Source organism: Pongo abelii, chromosome 8 (assembly GCF_028885655.2).
Source record: "Pongo abelii isolate AG06213 chromosome 8, NHGRI_mPonAbe1-v2.0_pri, whole genome shotgun sequence".
NCBI lineage: Eukaryota > Metazoa > Chordata > Mammalia > Primates > Hominidae > Pongo > Pongo abelii.
In genome coordinates, this window is record NC_071993.2 from 206155 (window position 1) to 228404 (window position 22250).

General features: G+C 35.1%; 1 protein-coding gene across 1 annotated transcript in view; it reads left to right on the forward strand.

Annotated features, from left to right (window-relative positions):
• Positions 1-22250, forward strand: part of ZMYND11 (zinc finger MYND-type containing 11) — a gene marked incomplete at its 5' end in the record, with an annotated part of 72862 nt that overhangs the window by 11319 nt on the left and 39293 nt on the right. The window contains 1 exon segment of the mRNA NM_001132948.1: positions 16367-16526. Within this exon segment, the coding sequence (NP_001126420.1) occupies positions 16367-16526 (160 nt within the window).

A 22250-nucleotide genomic window follows, 5' to 3' on the forward strand; every position in this document is an offset into this window, starting at 1 on the left:
AAATATTTGTTTGCCATGAAATATTTTGTTTTATTTCTAAAAGTAACATAAACATATTACAAGATACTTGGAAGATAGAAAACAGAAAAATAACCCTCTGTAATTTCTCTACCCGAATTCAAATCAGATACTCATTTTGATTTTTTTCCCTCATTCATTTTCCTACATGTAGTTGTTGTGTCAGCATCATTCAACCTTTTTCCATGTCATTGCTTGGCCACTGTAAGTTATTATTTGTAGTGGTTGCACAATGCACAGTGTTTCATCTGGCAAGATTGCACTGTAATATGAGCTGGGCAGGAGGAGAAACAAGATGAATGAATATTTGTTATATGACTTATGTTATATTATTTACCCTCAAAACAACAGCATGGGGTTGACTTTACTAATTTTACTTCATAGATATGCAAATCGAGATGCAGTGAGGGTAAGTGACTTGTTCAAAGTTATATAGCTAGTCAGTTGCAGAACGGATCTGTGTGACTTTGCAGGCCGTGCTTTTCCACTCTGCTTTCACGGTCCCTCTATGTGTCATCTGTTAAATTCTTATAACAGCACTACATATTCCAGTTATACAAATGAAGAATGAGGCGAGAGCTTAGAGGGGTAAAGTGTGCTAAGTAGCAGGAACTACTTATTTAAGTATTAAGTGTGAGGCACTGGACTACATTTTGCATCCGTGATATCATTTGGCTCCTACTGCAGCCCTGTAGTATTGCCTGCCTTCTGACCATCATGCTGCCAGTGTTACAGTCTAGAATAACTTGAATGTTTTCAAGTTTTTCATTGTGCTCCATTATCTCTTTGTACTTTTTCCCCGTTTTGAATTATTTCCTTGCTATGGACACTCAAGATGTTTTAAGTTTCCTTCCACCATAAATTACTACGACTTGCCCGACTTTTCAGTACCACAGATGATACTACAAGGAACTTGTTGGTCTGTCTGTCCAGAAACAGAAATTCCTCCCTGATTTCAGGGTATGCACACAGGTGCCTAATCTGACTGAGCTCTCAAGAAGGGCCACCTCCGTCTTCATGCTGGGTAGTGTTGTGCACAGGGGGTTTTATTTTCCTGCGTATCTGCATTTGCTTAGTGCTGTTCACTTGCCCACATTTTGTCACTTGGATGTTTGAACTTGCATTTCTTTATCTGTTAATGAGTTTAGGCAGCTCTTGGTGTTCTTATAAGGTTTTGGGTTTCCTCTTCTGTGAGTCCCTGTAACTGTACTTGTTTTCCACTGGGATATTGTTACCTTTTTCTGTTGATTTACAGGTGGTGCTCTTTATTCTAAACATTAATTCCCTTATAGGTTTTATGCTTTGTAAACATCTTTTCTCATTCTGTCATCTGTTTATTTAACTTTTTCCATAGTTTTATTTCTTGAACAGAAATTTTAAGTTTTGAAATGATCATATTCAATCTCTTCTGCCTAATGTTTTATGCTTTTGAAATTGTATTTTAAGAAGTCCTCCTTAAGAAGGCCACAGAATATTGCCTACATTTTCTTTTACTAATTGTATAGTTTTATCATTATCAGATAGGTCTGCAATGCATCTGTAGTTCCCTTTTTATGTGGTAGGTAAGGATCTACTTTACCTTATAATCTTATGTTTCACTCCATAGTAAGTCTGCCTTTTTCTTTGGGATTTAAACTTGAAAATCAAAAACTCTTTTGGGAGATATTTTAGGGGCCCTTACAGCATTCCATATAGTTAAATTATTTATTAGCAGTACCATTACTCGTGTGCCCTCTGCCCCTGCAATCTCTGTATGGAGTAAGGATCTCTTGGGTATGGGGTATCCCAAACACCTAGAACTAGTGACTGACATGTGACATTCACTCAACAGTCTTCAACGATATTTGTTGAGTGCTAGGTGAACATAGGCTTTTTCCTGCAGCTAGTTAGTCATTCTAACAAAAAGCTTGAAATCTTTAATAAAACCAGACTAATAGCTCTGCTGTTAACCAGCTGTGTTTTCTTGAGGAAGTCATTTTCTTTCCTTCCTCTGTAAACTAATGCTCTGTGCAACCACCATCTCCATTAAGATTACAGGAAGTTTTTATCACCCCAAAAGTTCATTGTACTCCTTTGTACTGCCTTCTGCTCCCTTCCATCATTGATTTGCCTATGGTCACTGTGATTAGCTTCCCCTGTTTTAGAATTTTATTTGAATGGAAACATATTATTTTCCATGATAATCTTTTCTTGGTTAGCATGTTTTGTGATTCATTTGCTACATATATTGGTAGTTCATTTGTTTTCATTGCTGAGTAGTATTTCATTGTGTGGATATACCACAATTTAAAAAATTCATTAATCTACTGGAGGGATATTTGGGGTGGTTTTTTTTAGTGGGGAGATAGGGTCTCACCCTGTTAACCAGGATGGAGTGCAATGGTACAATCTCAGCTCACTACAGCCTCAACCTCCTGGGCTCAAGCAATCCTCCCAATTCAGCCTCTCGAGTAGCTGGGACTACAAGTGTATGCCACCACGCCTGGCTAATTTTTGAATTTTTTTTTTTGTAGAGTTGGGGTTTCTCCATGTTGCCCAGGCTGGTCTCAAACTCCAGGGCTCAGGCGATCTACCCACCTCAGCCTCCCAAAGTGCCGGGACCCAGGCTGGTCTCGAACTCCTGGGCTCAGGCGATCTACCCACCTCAGCCTCCCAAAGTGCCGGGACTACAGGTGTGAGCCACCATGCCCGGCTGGTGTTTTCATTAGGAGGCAATTATGGCAAAAGCTACAATATCGTTTCATGTACAGGTGTTGTAGGCATATGTTTTGAGAACTACCTAGGAGTGGAATTGCTAGGCTATGTGATAAGTGTATGTTTAACTTTATTAGAAATGGCAAAACTATTATCCAAAGTGACTGTTTTACATTTCCCACTGCAATCTATGAGAGTTCCAAATTTTCCACATTCTCTCCAATACCTGGTATTGTCAGTTTTTAAAAGTTCGAGTCATTCCACCCGATTTATACTAGGATCTCATGGTGGTTGAAATTTGCATTTCCCTGATACAAGCATATTTTAATGTGCTTATTGACCAATTATAACTTCTTTCACAAAGTATTCAAATCCTTTGCCCATTTTTTTATGGAGTTAGTTTATTTCAGTATTACTGAAGTGTTATAGAGCTCTATATATATTCCAGATACAAGATCACTCACAGACCTGCATATCTAGAGTTCTGGAGGGATGTAATGGAGGAAATGAGGAACAATCAACATTTATAGAGATACTGGCTAAAAACTTTCTGGAATTATTGAAAGGTACTAATACTCATTCCAGGAAGCCCATTGCAAACCAAATTTAAAATGATATCCACATTTAGCTGTATTGTTTAAAAACTGCAGTATTTACTAAAGGGAAAGAGAAGATCTTAAGTGTAGCCAATAGATTTTTTATGAGACATCATATGTACAGATGTGGTAGTTAGACTCACAAACTGACTTCTGAACTGCAATACTGGAATACTGCAAAACTGAAATAATAGCTTCAATGTGTGTTAAGAGACAGTAACTCTCAGCCTAGATTTATTTACCTTTCAAGGAGGAGGGAGATTCAAATAAAGACTTTTGTAGACAAATAACAATCTGAGAGAAAAGAAGTTCTCAGTGGCTAACATCAGGCAGAAAAAAAAAATTTCAGTGAAAGTTCTGAAATACAAGAACGAATAATGAGCAAAGACTTGATAAATATGTGTTTAAAATTAAAACATTAACTGTAAAAAATAAAAATAATGTTCAAGTTGTGAAAAAAATTAGGCTGGTGCCACCATAATAGTGATCATTGACAGTAGAATGGATAGTCATATATTTCTATAACAGACTATTATACTACAGTAAAAATAAACTATAGCCTCACACATCAATATGGGTTAATTTCAGATACATAATATTAAGAAAGTAATCAAATTACAAAAGAATACATGCAGTATGATTCCATTTCTGTAAACTTCAAAAACTACAGTAAAAATAAACTATAGCCTCACACATCAATATGGGTTAATTTCAGATACATAATATTAAGAAAGTAATCAAATTACAAAAGAATACATGCAGTATGATTCCATTTCTGTAAACTTCAAAAACAGACAACACTGCACAGCATGTTTTTAAGGGATAGGTATACATAGGGGCCAACAGCATGAAGACACAGAAGGGGAAATGGTGAACACAAAATTAAGGACAGTGGTAACCAGCTGTGGGGGTGAGTGCCACCACAATGGGCACATTCTAGGGGCTTTTGTCAGAGTTGGTTTCTGCTTTCTTTCCTAACATAGGAGGTGATTTAACTTGTGTTTGTCTTGTTCTTCACACTACACATATTTTAAAATAATTTCTTATATGTGTAATTTCTAAATTGAAAAATTTAAACCAAGAAGAAGTAAATGGGAGGCATGGAAGTTTGTTGGGGAAAGTAGATGATACAGAAGGGTAAGGAAGGCGGGGCATATAACTGAGAAGGATTAATTGTTCTGCATTGTCTAATCACTGTTGTACTGTTCCCTGATAACGTATATCTCAATCACATTCAGGTCTATTGATGACCGATTCCACTGTTTTAGGTAATTCATTTCATTCAGCAGTAATTATCATAATTTAAGTCAGCTGTTTCTTTTTGGCTATTTCTCTTTTCTTCTACTGAAGACTTTTCTATGCCAGATTATCAAAATGCAAAGAATATCCTAATCACATGGAAGTTACGTTATTGACATGCTGTTCGCTTCTAAACATTTCTGGTAATACTATGGAAGATTTTTTCTGCTAAGTATTGTTGTAAGTAGAATTCTATTTAGTGTTATCAAGAGGAATTTTATATGGAAGTGAAAGAGAAGACCTAGTTATTTGGCTTTTAATTCTTTTTCTCCAACAAACTGGATAAAGTATATAATTTTATTATGACCATTTTTTATAATCGAATTAAAAATGAAAATGGAAGTTTTTAAGATGTATATAATTTGAAAAGACATGATATTATAATTTTTAACTGCACAACTTATTTTGAAGGAAAATCCATTCAACAAAATTAGTAGGTTATACATCATAAAATTTGATAATCATTGAAATTTTGTCTTAAGAGTTGTGTTAATATAGATTGTGTACTAATATACTAAGAAGCATTGTACAAATAAAGTTAGATTTAGTTTGGAGCTAGTAAATGAATATTAAAAAGGAAAGTATAACATTTTAAATACTGGAATTCAATTTTAATATAAAAATTTGAAACATCCTGTTTCATAGTAAGACATTGATTAATTCATGTTTTCAACTGCTGGGAAACAGAGAAAAAGGAGGGAAGAGAATGTCTGAAACTGGGGTAAGAGTAAAAGAGGAACTATTAATGGTTCTGCCGGTACAACATGTAAATGCAACAGTCCAGGAAGCACAGTCCCCCTTTCATCATGAAGAAAGAATGGAAGGTGGAGTGCTTTTGGTTCATGTGTGTGCCCACATGCGCATTGTATTCATGTATGTGTATCAATACATACACATGGTATATTTCATTGGAACTTCTCTTTTGTTTCAAAAATATTTTGGGGACGATTAGAAAAAAGATAGAATAGAAGAAGGTTATATATATCAGAAGGGGATGAGCAGGATGAAGAAAAGGAGAGTGAAGTTTAGTATATGAAATAGAGCCACAAGTAAGGCTAATATAAGAAAGACTTCTATACCTTTATAAAGTCCGACAGCCTGCTGAGGATGTGTTGCAGATTTGGCTTTCCGTTTTCTAGCAGCTAACGCAAAGGAGAAGCCTCAACATTTTGGTGATGTCCATAAAGCAAATCAGTTGCCTAGGTAAAGCGTAGCTACTTCTAATAGTACTAAAACCAGAAAGAAATCTTTAGGGTTTTCAGAAAGTTAACCATTTTCTAAGTTGCAAAGCTCGTGTCAGGTGGCAGAGTGTAGTCCTATGTCTTGAGAAGTCATGGTTGAGATTTCAGAGGCAATTTTAATTGAAATGTTATTGTTATATAATAAACAATATGCCAAAACAGTACTCTGCTGTTACTTTTACTTTTTTCCAACTACAAAGGAAATTGACTATCAAACTTACAATATATTTCAATTTCAGATGTGAAACAACTACATTATTCTTGAACCTATGGTGATTTTTGCATCATTACACAGATATGTCATTTTCATTAGTTGTATCATTGTTATAAACTGGTAAGTAAGTTTTTAAAAAGTTGGTAAAATTTGGGGATAGGTCTAATTTAATAATGTAAAAAGATTCAAGCAAGCTGTAAAATATATAATTCATAATGGCTGAAATTGAGATTTTAAATTAAAAATATTTCCTTTTTATAAAATGGAACCAAAGTTAATAAAATAAGTAGTTATATATGTCACAGTAAAAATGTTATTTTCTCCCCAAATGAAAACTTTGCCTGTTATTTGAAGGGGTATCTAGGTCTCTACCTAGCTTTAAAATTACTAAATGTTTTACTTTACCAGTTTAAATATGGTCACTGCATAAATAATAGAAATCAAAATCTAAAGTAATTCTTTACAGTGTAACATTTGGGGTAATCATAATGGAGAACATTTTTAAAGAAAAAGTATAATACCTTTACTGTTAACAAAAATATAATTGAAAGGAAGGGATTTTTTGGTTAATCTCTATAAAATCTTTACAGTGTATCTGTATTCAGCAAATACTGTAAATTATTTTTAATTCAGAAATAAGGGAAATTAAGACTCAACAGTTTTTATTAAATAGAAATTATGAAAAGGGTTCATATTTTAGTGTTATGAAAACTAAAATATTTCACCTCTCGTTGGCATTTTTCCTAGAGTCACTGGAGGTCCATGATAAGTATTTCTGTGCTTGATATTTAGACAGTGGGACAGAACTGAAAAGAAGGATTATTACACTCTAGCCTAGGACTTTACATACAAATAGGTACTTGCATATTGCATGTTCTTTCAACTCCCATGTGAGTGTTTTTATTGTGTGCCATATATCTATTTGAAATATAGATTAGAGAGATACAGGCGCTAGGATGATGATGTCTGGTGGACCACCAATTTCAAATCACCTTAATCGAATCAGGAATTGACATGATTGAAGCTGGGCTTTTAGTGCGTATGCAGACCAAGCTCTTTCTAGGTTAGCTTTAAGCAGAGTCTTTCAGGATCACAACCTAGTCTGTGGGTTCTTGCCAAGGCTCCGTTTCTTGGTGCGCCTGAATTACAGTTTTTGTCTCCCTGTCCCCATGAGATTGTCAAAAGCTCTGCCTAGCTTTTAAGCCTCTCACTTGCCTTTTCCAGAATTGGCAGATGCTGCTAAATGAATTATTTTTTAGTATTTTCTTTGGTTTTTCTAGTTTTCAATGGAAGGATTGATCTGAACAACCCAATAAATTATTATTGGTAGCAGAACTCTCTCTCTCTCCCTTCCCCCACCCCATTCCCCCTCCCCATCCCTCCCTCCCTTTCTCACTCCCTCCCTCTCTCACTCTCTGCCTCTCTCACTCTCTCTCCCTCCGTCTCTGTCTCTTTCTTTCTCTGTATGCATGTACATATGTATATGCATATATAATTTTAAATCTTATCTTTACTATATACACTGTGAGCATTTTCTCACACCATTGTTGTTTTTCTTGGAGACAGTGTCGCCTAGGCAGAAATGCAGTGGTGCAATCACAGCTCTCTTGCAGCTTTGACTTTCTGGGCTTAAGTGGTCCTCCCGTGTCAGCCTCCTTCTTAACTGGGACTACAGGTGCATGCCACCATGCTTGGCTAATTTTTAAAAATTTTTTTGTAGAGACTAGGTCTTACTATGCTGCCCAGCTGGTATCAAAATCCTGGGCTAAAGTGACCCTCCTGTCTCAGCCTCCTAAAGTGCTGGGATTATAGGTCTGAGCCACTGTGGCCTGCCCCAACATTGTTTTTTGAAACATTAATTTTATTAACTGCATAGTATTCTATCAAGTGGATATACTTTAACTTATTTTACTAGTATTAACACTTAGTTCCTTTTTTTAACTATAAAATTTTATGATGTGGGGAACATTTTTTCTTTTTTTTGGGACAGGGTCTTGTTATGTCATCCAGGCTGGAGTGCAGTGGTGTGAACATGACTCATTGCAGCCTCCACCTCCTGGGCTCAAGCAATCCTCCCACCTCAGCCTCCTGAGTAGTTGGGACTACAGGTGTGCACTACCATGCCTGGCTAAATAAGAAAATACCTCAGATTTTCTAAAAGGGTCACCACTTCCCTGGCCCATAGGAATGATGAATACACACCATTTTTCCTTTTCTAAAACACTCTAACAGAGGTTTTGGCAGGGAGGGAAGGGTTCGAGTTAGGGTTACCTGAGACTGCAGACATGTGCTGCCATGCCTGGCTTTGTGTGTGTGTGTGTGTGTGTGTGTGTGTGTGTGTGTGTGTATAATATATATAAAATATATATAATATTATAAAAAAAATAAAATATCTATTATATATAATTATATATAATATGTATAAAATGTATATTATGTATTATATATAATATATAAATGTTATATTTTATATATTATATATACACTATATATATAATATGTTATAATAAATTTGTGTGTATATTTTTTTTTTAGAGACAGGGTCTTGCTATATTGCCCAGGCTGCTCTTGAACTGCTGAGCTCAAGTGATCTCACCTTGGCCTCCCAAAGTGCTGAGATTACAAGCATGGGCCACCACTTCCGGCTGGGAACATTTTTCTATTAAGACATAAGTCTTGCCCCATCTCAGGTTATTTACTTAGAAATAGAATGGCTGTCAAGTGATAGGATTATCTGTAAGGCTGTTGATGTGTAATGCTGGACTGCTTTCTAGAAAGTGCTTTCAATAGCGGTATGTTGAGGGTGGCTGTCTTGATGCCTCTTTACTACATTGAGAATAATTATTTTAAATATCTTGCTGATTTAAGAAGGAAAAATTGTTTTCCTGTTTTAGTTTCACATTTTTAGAATATAAACTTTTTGTCGTATTTGTCATAAATGTTTTTCCATTGTATTGTTTTCTTTTAATTTACAAAATGGAAATTAGTGATAATTGCTTCAGAGGCAAGAAAAAATGAGTTTCAGGTGTTTGTGTCATACAGAAATTCAACATTTCTAATCTAGTCAGGTATTTTGGATCTCCTCCTGTTATACTTCCATAGCTTTTATTCTCATAAAGTCTTTTGACAGCAAGATACTAGATCAATATTCATCTAAATTTATATCTCAAATTTTATGATTCTGATGTTTTCAGTCCTCTGAGCCAGTACACTGAGCCAGTAGGGGGCCATAAGTTACTGAAATTGGGGGGCAGTCCTAAGTCTTAAGGTAGTTATCCAGATTACCTAGAATACACTTAAAATAAATTTATGTTACCATCAACATTGTAAAAGGCCTCTAGACTCCACAGTGGTGTGAACTATTTATGAGGGACGAGAAGACATCACAGGCATTTGTTACGTTTTTCGTTGATAGAAAACACATCGCTGCATTCTGTGGTGATTGGTTCTTCCACTGGTTGTGGCTGTTTTTATACTGTTTTTTTAATGTGCTCATTTTCCAATATATTCATTTCAAATGAGATGGCAGAAGTTTCTGAGATTGAATCATTGTTAGAAGGCTTAAAAGTAGGTAATTACTTTCAGGAAATTATGACTCATGAGATTTCTTACTTTTGTAAAAATGTTAAATAATCAGTGGCTGTTACCATGAAATACACACACACACACACACACACACACACACACACACACACACACACATTATATATATATGTATTTGTCTTGGAACTCTCAGAGTGATCTCAGGGAGGGGATCATCTCAGGCCTGTGGCTTGGCGGCACTTGAGTGCTCAGCATCGCATGGAAGCTCACACCCTGGGAGAGAAGGGAGCGCTCTGGGGTGCCAGACGGTGGAAAGTTGTGGGAATGGAGTGGGGTGGGAGAAAATGAGGAGGAAGTTATTGAAAAAGTTCAGAGAAATGGAATGTATACTTTAATATTAGACATTTACATGCCATTTTGTGACTTACAGTATTAAGTGAAATTAAAATAGCGGACTAGAAGGCTACTTATCAGTGTATCTCAAACCCAAATTGCTATGTTTTCTCTTTATTGGAAGAAGAAAAGTTCTTGTTATAGATTAAGCAGTTTATAAGAAAATGAGAGACCTGGAGTATTCTTTATCTGAATACTAACAAATATGTTTTCACATGATGCAAACCTGCCTGAGTACTTGATGATCTAAGAAAATGAATAATGAATTGGGACCCATTGTTATATTTGAGGTATTGTATAAATCAGCCTTCAGAGTTTATCATTAATTCCAGAAAATCTTAAGCCTTATCAAATATATTTGGCCTGTAATGTGCAGTAGGATCACAGTACTCCTCTAGTTACTTAATATTTACAGTGTTCTGGCTCAGTTCTAACCTTTTGCTTTACTTTTGAAGAAAAATAGGTGTGAATCTCTTTGAACTTATTTCTTAAGAACTTAACAATATATATTTTTAAAGAATAGAAGAGTGAACAGGAAAACAAATTCATCAAGTTTAGACATTACTTTATGAGCTTGTATTTCTTGACACAACCGTTATAAATAATGAACACGTTCTTAGCCCTTAGATGACACTTTTAATATATACTAGATCAGTTATTCTTTATTCTAATTTGCCTAAACTCAAAACTTTCCATCCAGAAAACAAAGTTATTGACTCCTTTGTTACATTCTCAAGGTGCATCAGTATAGGAGGAAGCACTTAGTTTTGCGTTGTTGTCATTCGTGTGTTCTAGTTGCGACTAATCCTTCAGCCATACCCTCTCCTGACCTTTGTCTCTGTGAAAGGGCTCCCTGATTCCAACCTGCTCTTCATGGCATACATCTTTTTTAGTCCCTCAAAGACCAAAGATAGAGAACGAAATGACCAGAATGTATTGTTTTAACTGACTTCATTTCACTTTAAAATAAGAAAGTTGAGCCCAACATGCTAGGACTAACAACAAAGCAGACCTCTTCTTGTGTTGTGTGTTAATCCATGCTCTATGGTTGTTTCTTAGTGGCTAAGAAAACCCATTGTGTGGTGAAAGTCTGTGGATAAAAATATATCAAGGAATAATAAAATGCAGTGCCATTAAAAAAAAAACACTTAGCAAACTGGAAAGAAAAGTCCTCAATAAAAGTTATGCACCAAAATCGTATAGCAAGTATCATATTTGCATTTATATTTATCATTTTATATTTATAAGATATGTTTACCAATAAGCATCCTCAAGAGTCATGTTTAATGGTGAACTGTTATAAGAATCCCCTACAAAATCTAAAACAAGATAAGGATACCCATCGTGACTCCTTATGGTCTGCACTTTACTAGAAGTCCTAATCAGCTTGCTAAGAAACAAGTCCAGTAGAATTTACAGACAAACCTGAAGCTAATAAGAGAGGTAAGCAGATTGCCCAATAAATACCAGCAACCACCAACCAGGAAATGCTATATAAAATAAAATCCCATTTAAAAAAAAAAAAAACAGTAAATGTGAAATATCTAGGAAAAACCCAAAAGATATATAAGAATCTTATGGGTACAAATTATAAAACCATATTAAAGACATAGAAAAATATATAAATAAATGAGCATCTGTACCAATTTCGTCAGTGGATATTCTTAAATTGGTTATGGAGATTTAACTATTTTTGTGGATTTTGGCAAACTGACTTTAAAATTACTGTGGATGAATATGGGACCAAGAAGAGCCACAATGAGTCTGAAAAAGGAGGAGAGGAACTCCCTAAGGCTGGCAGGCTTACATGGGAGCAGGAAACTTGTATGTTCTGGAGGAATGGTAAATGCTAGCTACTTTTTTAAAAGTTAAAATCGTCTAGCTAATAGATGCAAATGAAATTCCAAGGGGCATACTGTGGAAAAAAGTCCTCTCCCATCCCTTGTTCCCTGAGCCCCTCTCTGCAGTTTCTGGAAGGAATCAAGCTCTAGAACTCTTTTGTGCATATCATTTATATGGTGTTTTGAGAAATAGTAGTGTCTTATACCACGATTTTTTTTAAAAAATGTAATATAGAGCTTATGTCATCTTAACACCTATAACATTGCTTCATTTCTTGTGAAAACTGTATAATAATCCTTGGTACAGCTATCAGTTATTTAACCAGTCCCCTAAGATATATATTTACATTATTTCTAATTGTTTCTTGCTGCCAGCAATACTAAAATGAATTTCCTTCCTTGTATGTGTGTTATTTCACACATGCTGAACAATTGTGTGGTTTTGTTGTCAGTGTTTAAATCTGATCTATCTATAATTTATAGATACAATCTAAGGTAGGGCTCCCTCTCCTTTCCCAGGTTAGATAACCAGTTGTCCCAATGTCCTGCATTGATTAATCAGTCTTTCTACCAATAATGTGAAATGTCACTTTTATTGTAATGAAAATTCCTATTTGTTCATCTTTTTTCTTTGCATCAGTAGCATTTCAGAATTTTCTTTACACAAATTTTGTCATTCTATTTCTTCCTGGAAATTTTATGTTTCTTACTGTTGTTGTAAATAATTGAGTTTTGGTCTTCTTTTCAGTCACCTGTCTTTTTGGTTTCTGTATATGAATGCTGTTAATCTTAGTAAATTAGTTTGTACCCAAAGAATTTATTGAACTATATACTTAATTTAAATTACTTAAAAGAGCATATCAGCTGATTTTCTTGGGTTTTGTAGATACATGATTTGCAAACTCCTTATCAACTTTTATAACTAGTTCAATTATGTTGGTTATTACCTTTGCGGAGTGTTAAGGAAAAGTAACAACCACAGACATCTTTGAATATTCTTGATTAGGTTACGGAAGTATTTAGTCATTCTTGTTTTGTTAGGGGCTAGGTATTGAATTTTACTAAATGCCTTTTAACATGTTATCAGAATCTTCATGATAATTTATATTAATTTAAATAATATAATTTATATATTTATAATATATTTTTGACCTGTTAATGGAGTAAATTATATTTTTAAATGTCTTCATATTAAATCTTCCTTCAATTCCTAGAATTAGTATATTATTTTGACATTTGAATATATTAATATTTATATATTTATATTTAATATTAGATTATATTCAAATATTTTATGTAGGATTTTTATATCAATATTTCTACAGGTCACTGATTTTCTTTGTCGATGCTATTTTGTGGGGTTTTCTTATCATTACATGCTAGATTCCTTGCTTTCCTATGATTGTGCACTGGAAGAGTTTGAGTCTCATTGCAGTTACCCGGTCATTATAGGTTTGACAGAAGTAACTTACGAATATGTCCGTAGCTGATGTTTTTCTGGGGAAGTTCTTTGCAAACTTCCTCTATTTATTTCTTTGGAAATTGGCCTTTTAAAGGTTCTGTTTTATTCTGTGTTCAGGCTTTGGTTATTTATATTTTCTTATAAAATCATAGTGTTTATATTTTTGCACAGAACTGAACAAAGTAGTTGCTTCTATTTTAACTTCCTTTTTATATATAGCTGTCTCCCTGTAGCATTTTTTTGTATGTTTGTGCTTTGTGTCTTCACTGTTGATTAGATTAGGTAATGATACCTCTTTTATTTTTCCCTAAGAAGGAGTTCTTGGGCCAGGCATGGTTAGCTCATGCCTGTAATTCTAGCACTTTGAGAGGCTGAGGTGGGAGGATCACTTGAGGCTGAGAGTTTGAGACCAGCATGGGCAACATAGTGAGACCTTGTTTCTACAAAAAATTAAAAAGTTAGTCAGGTGTGGTGGTGTGTGGCTGTAGTCCCAGCTTCTCAGGAGGCTAAGGTGGGAGGAGCACTTGAGGATGGGAGGTCAAGTCTGCAGTGAGCCATGATTGTGCTACTGTACTCCAGCCTGGGTGGCAGAGTGAGACCCTGTACAAAAAATAAAAAAAACTTCCTGGATTCTACAAATTTTCTTTTTTAACAGCATTGCTTTAGCGTTTCATTTAGATCTTTTGTGATTTTTAAGTAACTTTTTTTGACTCAGTGGTTGTTTATGAGGGTTTTCTGGTTTTGTTATTAATATCTGGTTTAATTTCACCATGATTAACAATGGCGTGTATCACTTTTGGAATCTCTTCAAGTCGTCTTTGTGGTGATTTTGTGGTCAGTTGTTTGTATGTCTTCTGGACCTATTAAAGGTGTTTTTTTGGTGTCAGGATAAATCAATAGACCTGTCCTAAGGTTTGCTTGTTTTTTTTTTTTTTTTTTTTTTTTTGGTTTCAGAATAAATCAACTAGATAAATAATCAACAAATAAAAAATCAGGATGGGCGCGGTGGCTCACGCCTGTAATCCCAGCACTTTGGGAGGCCGAGGTGGGCGGATCACCTGAGGTCAGGACTTCAAGACTAGCCTGACCAACATGGTGAAACCCCATCTCTACTAAAAATACAAAAATTAGCCAGGCGTGGTGGCCAGCACCTGTAGTCCCAGCTACTTGGGAGGCTGAGGCAGGAGAATCACTTGAACCCAGGAGGCAGAGGTTGCAGTGAGCCGAGATCATGCCACTGTGCGCCAGCCTGGGCAACAGAGTGAGATTCCATCTCAAAAATAATAATAAATCAATAGCTCAAAAATAATAATCAATAGTTATGTCTTCTATAGCCATAGTTTTTTGTCCAGTTGACTTGTTTGTGAACTGAGAGAATTGAATTAAAATCTCATAATTTTATATTTCTGTCAATATTTCTTTTATTTCCTATAGTTGTTTGCATTATAACTATGCTCTGTCTTTTTTAAGAATGATTTTTGCCTTGTTTTCCAAATCCTATACATTTCCATCTTGACCCCTGCTTCATTTAGGTAGCATTTTTATGATATGCCTTTTCCTATTTGTTTTCAGTCTTTCTGAGTCACTGTTTTTAAATTGTTGAGTTTAGCCCATTTGTATTTACTAAAAAGACAAACATGTCTGGTTTTGGTCTTCTCATACGTACTATGCCTTCTGTTTTTATCACTTTGTTTTATCACTACGTAACACATTTTCTTTGAGTTTCTTCAGATAGCTTAGAAATGTTTCTTGTTTTAAGGGTGATGTTTATATATTCGGATAGCGCACTCAGTCCCTGAGATAGTTGTTCATGACTCTGCACTGTGAGCGTCGAGGACATTAGCACATTTTCCCCTTCAACACTGCTTGTTCTGTCAATGCAGTTAATAGAAGGACTAAGACAGAAAGAGAGGTGGGAATTATGATCAGAGAACAGAACGTTAGCCCTGACAGTGACAACGTCTGTAACAACGAGGTGGAGAAGGAAGAAGGTGGGAGCTAGTCCAAACACGCTAGTTTTGTCACCTTTATTTCTTTGAGGACTTACGAGGCATTACTCCCCTGACTTCTAGCATGGAATGTTTCTCTGGAGAAGTCTGAAGCCAGTCTGATTTAGCTCACACTATGTTTTTTATCTGGATATCCAAAGATCTCTTTGAAGTTTAGTGGTTAACTGGAGATACAGGTGGATACATTGACATTGATATATGTGTGTGTGTGTTTGTGTGTGTATAGAGAGAGAGAGATCAGTGTTGAGGTTTATTTGGAGGAGAGTGGAAAATGGCACAAATCCAACTTTATAACATTTATTTCTTTATTAAACAAAAAAGATACAAAGCAAATATGCCAAATATTAACATGAGTTGAATGTAGTTGGTGAATACAAGGGAATCTGCAATATTATTCTCAGTGATCCAGGGTGTGTTGGATATATTTCACTTTTTTGTTTTAAAAAAATACCTTGTAACTGTAAATCAGGGAATGTTTGCGTGCTTCGGTGACTCAAAGTATATTTCACTGAAAATCACGTTTTTGCCTGACTGATCACAACATGCGTCCATGCTTTCCTTATATGTTGACAAGCACTCATGTAATTTCTAAATGTTCTCTGATGTCATTTCCTAAGTTTTAGGTAAAAGTATTACAAAATATGTTTGTAATTCTAAAGTCCTATGGTTGGGGATTATAAAATTCTAAATGTAGAATCTGTAGAGTAGAAGTTAGTGGTAATTGCTCCAGAGGCTAAAACTAAATGGGATGTTTGACTACAATCTCTTAAGTGATTTATATTTGCTGATTTGGGACTATTTTGAACATATCTTGGTCTAATCATTACAGAAGAGAATTTGAGTTTAAAATAGCATGATAATTGGAAGAGTTGCATATTGAAGACTTTTCCTTTCTTTTCTATTTATTGTGTTCGTTCTTTATCTTGTTCTTTATCTCAACAGGACTCTCATAAATAGAAGTCATAATGAAAGAAATTACCTCCATTTTCTTATTTTCATTCATTTTTAGTTTTCAGTACTGAAAGATTTTTAAATTTGTTTTTCCTGTGTGTTCAGGTATATGTCTCGAGTCCACGGTATGCATCCTAAAGAGACCACCCGTCAGCTGAGCTTAGCTGTGAAAGATGGTCTTATTGTCGAAACTCTAACAGTGGGCTGCAAAGGTTCAAAAGCTGGTATTGAACAAGAAGGATATTGGTTGCCAGGAGATGAGATTGTAAGTACATTTTATTTGATAAACATAGAGATGTGAACTTTTAGCTTTTAAACATTATTTAGATACAACCTATAGAAGATCATTTTCAGAAGTTTAATATTTCATTTTCACATTTTTATCAACATTAAGGCTCTACATTGGTAGTATGGATACTTTCCTTACTAATTATTTAGGAGATGACTCACTTTTACAAAGATCCTGTTTCTCTGTATATTACCTTGAATCTAAAAAAGAAAGCAAACCAAAGCTCTTTTGATGTACCCACGCTTCATGGCATTCCTAAGTGTTTTCCTCGATAAATATTAGCAAAAAATGTTTCCATGCCAGATAATGTTGATACCATCTAGACAGGTAGAAGGGGATGAACCGTCTTCCTAGGGAAACAGTCTCAGTTCAGGTAGGATGGTATCACAGCCCAAAGGCAGGCTTCAGTAGAAATTTTGTGGCAGAGTACAAAGGTTCCAAACGTTTAGTTCCCCTGGCCAGTGCCTATGTTGACTAATGACAATTGCAGGTTTTGTATACTGGAACAGAAATCAAATAGGAAAGACAGAACATTAATTCTCTTTACATTTTTACCTAGTTCTCACTTTGACTCCTCTTTTAAATGTTGATATTTTAATCTTCTTCTATTTCCTTTCATTATGTACCTTTAAACTCAGAGGCACATATCGAAGTACATTTTTTTCTTAACGTAAAGATTGATTTCATGTGTAATATTTCTATCTTCCTACCTTATTTTATTTTGCTATTTCTAATACCTTGATTAAAAATGTCTTAATTTTTACAAGGGAACATCATTTAAGATGATAGGTTTCAAATATAACAGATGTGGCCAGGTGTGGTGGCTCATGCCTGTAGTCCTAGCACTTTGGAAGGCTAAAGCAGGAGGATCACTTGAGCCCAGGAGTTCAACACTAGCCTGGGCAACATAGCCCCCATCTCTACAAAAAAAGTAAAATACACAACCCCATCTCTACAAAAAAATAAAAAATTAGCTGGGTGAGGTGGCACATGCCTGTAGTACCAGATACCCAGGAGGCTGAGGTAGGAGGATCACTTGAGCCCAGGAGTTTAGGGCTGCAATGAGCTATGGTCATGCCCCTACTGTACTGTAGCCTGGGCGACAGAGCAAAAAGAAAAAAAAAGAAAAAAAGAAAAAGAAAAAAGTCTCTTAAAAAGAAAAAAAAAATCTATCTATAGATATAGATAGACATATCCCTTTCAAAAATCTATCTCTTTCTATAGATTCAGTTTGTGAAAGGGATAGATTTAGTAATTGAATACTTTGAGAGTGTTTTATCATAAATTCTCTAAAATCTAAAATTATAAAAATGACATAGAATCTTATAATTGGTTCTTTGTGGAAAAGTTTTCCAAAAAGTTTGAGTTTATTTTCTTTTCTGGCTCTACAGCAGATGAGCCAGCAAACATACTAACCTGTGAAGGCTGAGAGCAGTAAACTAACTAGCAAGTGCCTGTGGAGAGGTGGTTTATAGCAACAGCTGTGATAAGGTATAAACTTAGAAAAGCTGTTCACTTTTTTAACTTTGTTTTTGTCAATTTAATCTGCACCTTCAAAGCTTCAGGAAAGAACATTCACATTTTCCAGCAACAGAAAACATGGAAGAAAAAATCTTTACTTTCACTGGTGTAATTTCATTTGTGCACTGGAAGTATTCTTGAAAAGTTAAGTGGAAATCTTTATATAAGAAGAATTTTTCTATTGAGTTGCCTTACAGAAAAGTAAAGCTTTGCTGCCAGTGAGGAAACTTAGGGTGCCAAGACATAATAAAAGTAATGTCAAGTGGTATCAATCTATTGCCTCAGGTATTTAAAGGAGGGCCATTAATTGTTGTTACCTTATTATATACTCAGAATAATCCAGATAATGTAAAATTTCTAATCTTAAAACACTTAGGAATTTATAGATAGTATAGAAGACTATACTGATAATATCCAAGATTTGTATAGTAATGAACTAACAGTAAGTGCAACTTAATCTATAGGATTTTGGTTTGTGGATCATGTGTACATTTTTTCATAAAAGCGATTTTATTTCTCTTTACTGTTTAGATTGGTACTTTTCCATATGCTTTCTTCCTCCTCAAGTTGAATTTTTTTTGTTTAGTTTAATTCAATAAGTCGTTAATGAGCACATTATATTTTTACCACTGTATTGGGTCCTATGTTCTAATTTTTATTTTTATATGTTGTTCTTGCATATATTTATAGAATCATCCTTTTTTCTTCTGTCTAGATGAAATATTATATGTAAACCAAACATATAGTATACAGGTTTAATTCTGATTGGTTCTTTCTTGCAAACATTTTTATTCTAAATATGGCTGTATAATATAAGCACAACTGAATATATCAAAATTCTGCCTGGTTTATAAAATATGTAAATATTTAAAATTCAGAGGTAATGTAGTTTATTAGAAAGAGGTAAGATCTCATATGTCACAAATAAACAAGGGTTTCAGATCCAATTCAAGCCTTTATTTAGTTATGCAACCTTGAGGAAATTTCTTAGCCTCTGATCCTCAGCCCTCAGCTGTCATATGGGCATAGTAATATCTATTTCATTTGATTGTTTGAAAGATTAAATGAGATTATCTACATAAAGTATATAACCAGGTACTCAAAAGCAAGTTTTTGACCAATGAATAAATATGCTTATAACAAAAAATGCCTGTATATAATATAGTAAAAGCACATTAGTTTCTTACTAATTACACAAGCAAAAATTCTAATCAGGGTCTTTTTACTTTTCAACCTGTATTCTCAAACACAAGACTTGTAAAGAGGTTTTCCATTAGAACACTGGATCTTTATTTAAAGTGTAACTCTAAAATAATGAGACAAATTATATGTGTATTTTGTTACCTTGGCTGGGGTCCCACCTGGCTATTCAGCGGCTGTCTATGTGCCACAGTTTTCATGCCCTGATAACACTCTAGGAGGAGGACATATAATTGTTTCCCACTGGGCACAGCACATACATCTCGTACTGACCAGCTTTGTGTACTTTTTTTAATGTATGGCCAGTGCGTGGAGGCCGTTGCATATGGGGATGCCAGATGTGAACTGTACAATTTAGGAAGCCCCATCCACATCACAGACATTGTATATTTGCCTATTTATTCAACAGTCACCAGTGCATTCATTCTAATAAATGAACATACAACAACAAGAGTATCTTATGGAAGGGCCATCTTTTCTAGTTTGCACATGGTGTTCTGTGGGCTAATGATTGTCCTGCATGCCAGCATTTGAGTCTGGGGCCCATGCTTTATAGTTTTACCACCTTGTATATAGGATGAATCACTTTGATGTCTCTAAAAACTTGACTTTTTAAACTGAAAGATGTATGTTGTAATTTATCCATCAAGAAAGGAACATGACAAGTAGATGTATATGGCCTTAGGAAGGGAAGGCATAGGATGTTTTTGGTTATCTATTTTTAAACATTTAAGTCAAAGTTACAAATATTCTTTACTTCAGCAGTTCTGTTATTTTTTAAATGGGTGGTAAAGCCCTTTTTTTTCCTTCTGTTATCTCTAAAAGTTGCTGTAAACTCAGGTGGGGAAAAGGTGTATTTATCTTGATAAGTGCCGCAAGTTATATCTCCTGAGATACTTTGTATCAGCAAAGAGTCTGGACTCTTGTCTTCAATTCCACAATTCTGTTGATAAAGAGAAAGTAGACAAAAGTGTAGTTTTCTCTATGCTGCCTATTATTGATGGAATTTAAAAGTCAGAGTTTGTTGGTGTTACATTTTTATTTCACCTCTGCTACTTTTTTCAATGCTTATTTTTAAAAATTTGAAGCAATTGAGAAATATGCATATATTGAACAAGATTACTTTTGTTAAATCTAGCAATCATGTAACAAAAGCCTAACTATAATATGTCAGGATATAGTTATAAATAATCCAAGTGGAACCCTATATATTTTAAGGCCAAGATAGTGACCTCATGGTGCTGAGATTCCTTTTTCTAGACTGCAGTTATTTTAGGCATTTTGGGATGCTGATCTCAGCCACCGTTTGCAGCCCTAATGGTCACATGAGTGATCATTCATTTGGAGAAACTGTGGTAAAATTAGGTAATAAATAAGCATCTTTGTGGTAATGTTTTAAATATGACCATATGAAATGGTAGAATGAAAAAAGTAGTTATTTAAAATAAGGCCACTCCCAATTTTAAATGGTTTGCTCAAATAGTAGTCAAGCAAACAGAAGTATACGTACTGAGGAGCCAGGTGTGATGGCACACACCTGTAGTCCCAGCTACTTGGGAGGCTGTGGCAGGAGGATTGCTTGAGCCCAGGAGTTTGAGTCTAGCCTGGGCAGCATAGCAAGACTTGTCTCTTAAGAAAGTAAATGCATAAAAAAGTGTGTGTGCCAACTAGTTTCTACACTCTTGTAAATTTTCTATGGTCATCTCACACTTCCAGATTGGTCTGTCATTACCATTTACTCATAGGGTCCACATAATTCATTTAAAGGTATTTTCATAAGCTTTTAAAATTATATTGGAAAAAGACCGCAAGACCAGGCCACCGAGTGAAATTTTGTGCTATCTGGTCATTCAATGTTTTGTTATTTCAAGACTTTTTTTCTTTTGATTTTTTAAAAGAAATGCTCTATGTCCTTGTAGGCTCATACGTTGCTTCATCTGCTTGCTCTAGAGCAAGACACGTGGATGGCTGCACTAAACCCTTATTTCTTCACAGTATTTCACCACCTTTATTCTTAAAATGTGAGAAGTGTATTTCTTGGACAGAATTTTACCATTTGCTGGGCTAAGTTACATTTGGTATTTAGTAGCTCTCTGTGATAAATATAAGTTAATATCTTACGAGTTATACTCTTAAGCAATAAGATACTCACTAAAGATGAGAAGGTCTTACCAAAGTCTTTAATGTAATACAGTAAGGCAGGTCACCTTAAATTATGGATCATTTACAGATAAAGCATATCAAATATGTCATTTGCAATTGAGGCGGTTAGTGTTAATTTGGTGACTTCCAACTTTATTTACAGCCCTCGGCACAAAGCTAGAATATTATTTGACAGATACTTTTGATCTCACATTTAATAATTTAGTCAAGAGTGTTGAGGATGACTTGAAATATTAAAAAGTGATGTTTGCTGTAAAACTACTTCTCCCTTTACTTACCTACAGCCTCATTTCCTTGTCATAGTTAATGCCAGGACAAAAGTAATGTATGAGTTTAGGAACCACAGTTGATACTTTTGGTTAAAGTCCTTCAACCAGTATGTTTTGCTGCTTGTGACTCAAGAGCAACTGCGCACATGATCTTATACTACTTTTAAATAGGCCTAGGGGGCATCTTTTTTCTTTCTTTTTTTTTTTGAGACAGGGTCTCCCTTTGTCACCCAGGCTGGAGTACAGTGGCGCAATCATGGTTCACTACAGCCTTGGCCTCCTGGCCTCAAGCAATCCTCCTGCCTCAGCTTCTGAAGTAGCTGGGACTACAGGCATGCACTACCACACCCAGCTAATTTTTTCATTTTTTGTAGAGACGGGGTCTTGCTATGTTGCCTAGGGTGGTCTTGAACTCCTGGCTTCAAGTGATCCTCCTGCCTCAGTGACCCAAAGTGCTGGAATTGCATGAGCCACCATGCCTGTATCTTTTCAAATGAAAAAGTAGAATTCTGTATCTTTTGCTTTTTCTCATTTAAGGCTTTTGACA